Source organism: Hordeum vulgare, chromosome 4H (genome assembly GCF_904849725.1).
Source record: "Hordeum vulgare subsp. vulgare chromosome 4H, MorexV3_pseudomolecules_assembly, whole genome shotgun sequence".
NCBI lineage: Eukaryota > Viridiplantae > Streptophyta > Magnoliopsida > Poales > Poaceae > Hordeum > Hordeum vulgare.
In genome coordinates this window covers 580,346,785-580,350,641 of record NC_058521.1, presented here as the reverse complement: position 1 = coordinate 580,350,641, position 3,857 = coordinate 580,346,785, and the positions used below count along the sequence as shown (strand labels likewise).

The window sequence follows — 3,857 nt, the reverse complement described above, 5'->3', positions numbered from 1 at the left end:
TATTTTTTAGATACATGGCTTTAATTATTTTCAAAGACATGTTGTACATTTTTTAATTGATACGTGTTTTAAGAGAACAACACGGATATTTTGAAATGTGCCAAACATATTTTTAAAATGCATGAATGTTAAAAAAATGTTATTTTCATTTTTTGAATGGTATAAAATATTTTTTGAATTGCATGAGCATACTTTTACATTTTATAAATATTTTAACAAAATTCTACGAATGTGTTTATGAAGAGGGGAGCATTTTGTTAAACGTTAAGATCATTTTTTAAACGCTGTCAATAAGTTACAAGAAGAAATTTTGTAAGCCGCGTTGACATTTTTCTGTCATGCAAGGTGACCGTTTTTAATTATAAAATTAAGTAAATTAAGTGTGCGTCCCCGCGTCGCTGGGTCGCCGTTGCTTGAAGTTCTGAACCATACGCAACCGCCGTCTCCTTTTCTCTCCCGCTTTCCTTCGCGATTCCTCTGTCGGGACACCATGTGCCCGTGTCCCTCCGTCTTCGTTGGCATCTCTCTCTCAGCGAAGAGCCATGCGCAGATAACATGTTTGGAAACAAATGAATCTGTGTAGTCTTTATTGATGAATGGTCACACATGTATATGCAACCACCAGTCGGTCAGATGGAAAGCAGTGATTATGCCTAATCTAAGGGAAAGCAGCCATGGCTGTTGCGCGCGGTAATGGATTGCTCGCCGTCGCTGACGACGTTGCTTCAGTCAGTTCAAGCACTGCCGTTATACAGTAATGGAGGGAGTACTAAGCCCAGTACGAAGCCGAGCGAGTCATGGTACTCGCGGAGCAGCTCCGACAGCTTGGACCGGCGACGGGAGGTGGTTCGTGGTGGCCGACTCGGTGGTGGTGGTTGTAGTTGTAGTAATACTGCTCTCCGTCAGCTCGAACAGCCGGCTCCCGCTGTCTGCGCGGTTGTTCCACTGCTCGCCGGCGTCGCAGCCGGAGCTGGACGGGTTAGAGCCCACCGTGCTGGAGCTGGACACCACCGGCTGTACAAGTGCAACGCCGTGCTGGAGCTGCAGCGGGTCCGTGTCCGCGTAGCGACTGATGGAGTCCGGCAGCGGCAGGGCTCCATGGCTGCACGGGTCGCCACCTGCCGCAAGGTGGGATGGCAGGACGTCGCCGTTCCTGCTACCGTTGTCGTCGGCCACCGGCTCGTGGGTATCCGGGTCGATGCCGCGCCGGCGGAGCTTGTGCTTGATGGAGGCGTTCCAGAAGTTCTTGACCCCGTTGTCCGTCCGCCCCGGCAGGCACGCCGCGATCAGAGACCAGCTGCCCATGCACGAACTTCCTCAGCAATGATGAAAGAGATGAACAACTTTTTCATTGATCAATTCACCTGCCTTGCTAAGTCGGATGAGTATATTTTTTACTTACCTGTTGCCTATGATGGAGTGGAGTCGGATGATGAGATCTTCCTCTTCCTGAGAGAGGGCGGCCCGCTTGAGGTCCGGCCGGAGGTAGTTCAGCCACCTCAGCCTGCAGCTCTTCCCGCCCCTCTCAATGCCTATCAGTTAATTGCAACCATGCCATGCAATACAGTTATTCAAAGGAAAGTTCCGTCAAATTAGCTACCGATTCAGGTAGATGATTAGTTCATTTCCAGTTTGCAGTTGCAGTTGCGGTTGCAGTTGCACACACACAGGGAGCACGATGAAATATATGATGCTCTGCATTGTTAGCACTAGTACCTGCTAGCCTAGGGATATCACCCCAGCGGCCGACGCCATGCTTGGCGACGTGGTTCATCAGCTTGGCGTCCTCCTCCGTCGACCACGGGCCTCTCCTCACCGCCTGCCTGGGGCCGCGCGACGCCTTCGACATGCCACGCTGAGGCGTTCTTCTGCTCAGCGACCACTATCGGCGGTGCACGCAGAGCTGCAGACCGATAGTAGGCTGTTGGAAGCTGGCAAACAAGGCGACCAAGGCGTTGTGTTTTTTAATGCTCGTTCTGTTTAGCAGGGCACATCAGGGTTTGTCCTCCGTCGTACATCCTTCCTCGGCACATGCCCACTTTTTCCTTGAAAAAGACTAGCACCTTTTGTCCTTATTATGTTGACACTTCATCTCTGCTCGTCCTCACAAGCTCGCCGGGTAGGTGAAAACGTGCCCTTTCCGCATGGCCGGACTGCTTGAGGAAGGAGCTGCAAGTCTTAGAGCATCTAACAAACGCGAACCAAAATCCGGTCCCCAAATGCCCGCGGGCAGTTCCATATATCTTGAATATGAAATCTTAAATTCATACTAGACATGCAGATAAAAAACTATGTAATATACGCATATCTAGACTACTCATCCGGGAAGACGTTTATTATCTCTTTGCCCCGCCTCTAGGTAAATGGGCAACTGCGGCAGCTCTGACGCCCGTAGAGCTTTGGCTCGTCATCGGACGAGCTAGAGGCGAAGAGCTCCTCAATCTTTGCCCTTTGTTGCCGGATGAAGCGCCGATTGGCCTTCACGCCTCGTTCTATATGGACTCGAGGATGGCGGACTGCTTCACCATCTTTGTCGCTTGGATGACCTTATACTCTGTCATGGCATCTGCCATAGCGAAGCCCGCAACCGGCCCCGCCTCCTTCATGGGCCGGGGCTCCGATTTCGCCGGCTGCTTCGCCTCCGTGCCTCATCTTCTTCCTCCTCATCTTCCTTCTATCTTCCTTCTTCTCCTCCACTGTCTACTGCTCCCCCTACTTCTCTACCTCCTCCCCCATCCTCCCATACTGCCTCCTCCTCTACCTCCTCCCCGAGCGCCTCCTCCTCCGACTCCGGCAAATTGGGAGGCATGCCGGCAGCGAAACAAGTCATGGGCTTATACTAGTAGAAAAATGACTTTGGACCAAAGCATTAGTCTCGGTTGGTTTTTAGACCGAAACTAATGCTTCCACTAGTCCTTCTCTGTTTTCTCTTCCCCTTCTCGAGCTCATCCCTTCATTTTTGTCAAAATTTGTCAATATTTGAGGCAACCCATCTATTCAAATATTCACAAAGGTTAGCAACTTTGTCCTTTCATCTCTCATTGTTAGATTATCTCGTTCAATGCTTTATACGTATAATGATTATTGGGTTCCAGTTTGGGAGTAATTATGTGGGAGTTTATTTGATTTATATGCAATTTGAGCTCAAATTAACTTCTTAGTTTGCATCTGTGTAGGTGTGGTTTACTTAGTGCCTCCCGTCCCCGTCCTAACCACCGTCGATCGACGGCATCGTCTCGTCGCCGGCACCACATTGGTGATCCTCTTGTTCTTATCCTTTTTATAAAAAAAAGTCTTATTAATTTCTATGATTTAGATAGTTTTTTTATCTATATGATTGTTTGTTATACATAGTGACATGGTCTTGATATCCGTCCCCGTCGGCCCTCGTCCGATTTATGATTCGGATGTGGTATATTCTCTTTCATAAGTATTTGTTGCATTTCTCGTTTATGATAATTATGCCCATCAAGTTGACATAGATATTTTTATGTCACCCACAAATAACACGGGTCAAGGTTGGTCAGTGAGACGAGGGGGGATAAGCTTCATCGTCGAGAGGGAAACAGCTCGGATCACCAGCTAAGGCCCCTAAATGACCGCTCAGTGGTAAAGGAGGTGGGGGTGCAAAGACAGCTAGGAGGTTTGCCTAGAAGCAGCCACCCATAAAAATAAAAATAAAGAACTCTACTTCAAAACTATGAGACGGAATATTATGTTTTCTTATTTACTTTTTACTTTATTTTTTCTATTTAAAGTGGATCAATAATGTATCTAACTACGAGATCACCCCAAGGACGCCTTCGGCATCGAGTGGTCACGGACCAACCATAGGCCCTATTCAATAAGTGGAACAC

General features: G+C 48.3%; 1 protein-coding gene across 1 annotated transcript; it reads right to left on the bottom strand.

The window, feature by feature from the left end:
• Positions 1 to 581: 581 nt before the first annotated feature.
• On the bottom strand, positions 582 to 1,952 carry LOC123447223 (myb-related protein Hv33-like). The gene is made up of 3 exons (XM_045123805.1): positions 1,717 to 1,952; positions 1,403 to 1,532; positions 582 to 1,297 (listed from the first exon to the last, which is right to left on the bottom strand). The coding sequence occupies exons 1-3, from the start codon at positions 1,847 to 1,849 to the stop codon at positions 796 to 798; spliced, it is 765 nt and encodes a 254-aa protein (XP_044979740.1). The 5' UTR covers positions 1,850 to 1,952; the 3' UTR covers positions 582 to 795.
• Positions 1,953 to 3,857: the final 1,905 nt, after the last annotated feature.

What these genes read in the sequence shown, in the direction of transcription:
- LOC123447223 (XM_045123805.1), bottom strand. Translation starts at nt 1,849, where the DNA reads ATGTCGAAGGCGTCGCGCGGCCCCAGGCAGGCGGTGAGGAGAGGCCCG. An exon ending in TGATATCCCTAGGCTAGCAG is followed by an intron (nt 1,533 to 1,716) that starts GTACTAGTGCTA and finishes ATTAACTGATAG; the next exon opens with GCATTGAGAGGGGCGGGAAG. An exon ending in CACTCCATCATAGGCAACAG is followed by an intron (nt 1,298 to 1,402) that starts GTAAGTAAAAAA and finishes GTGCATGGGCAG; the next exon opens with CTGGTCTCTGATCGCGGCGT.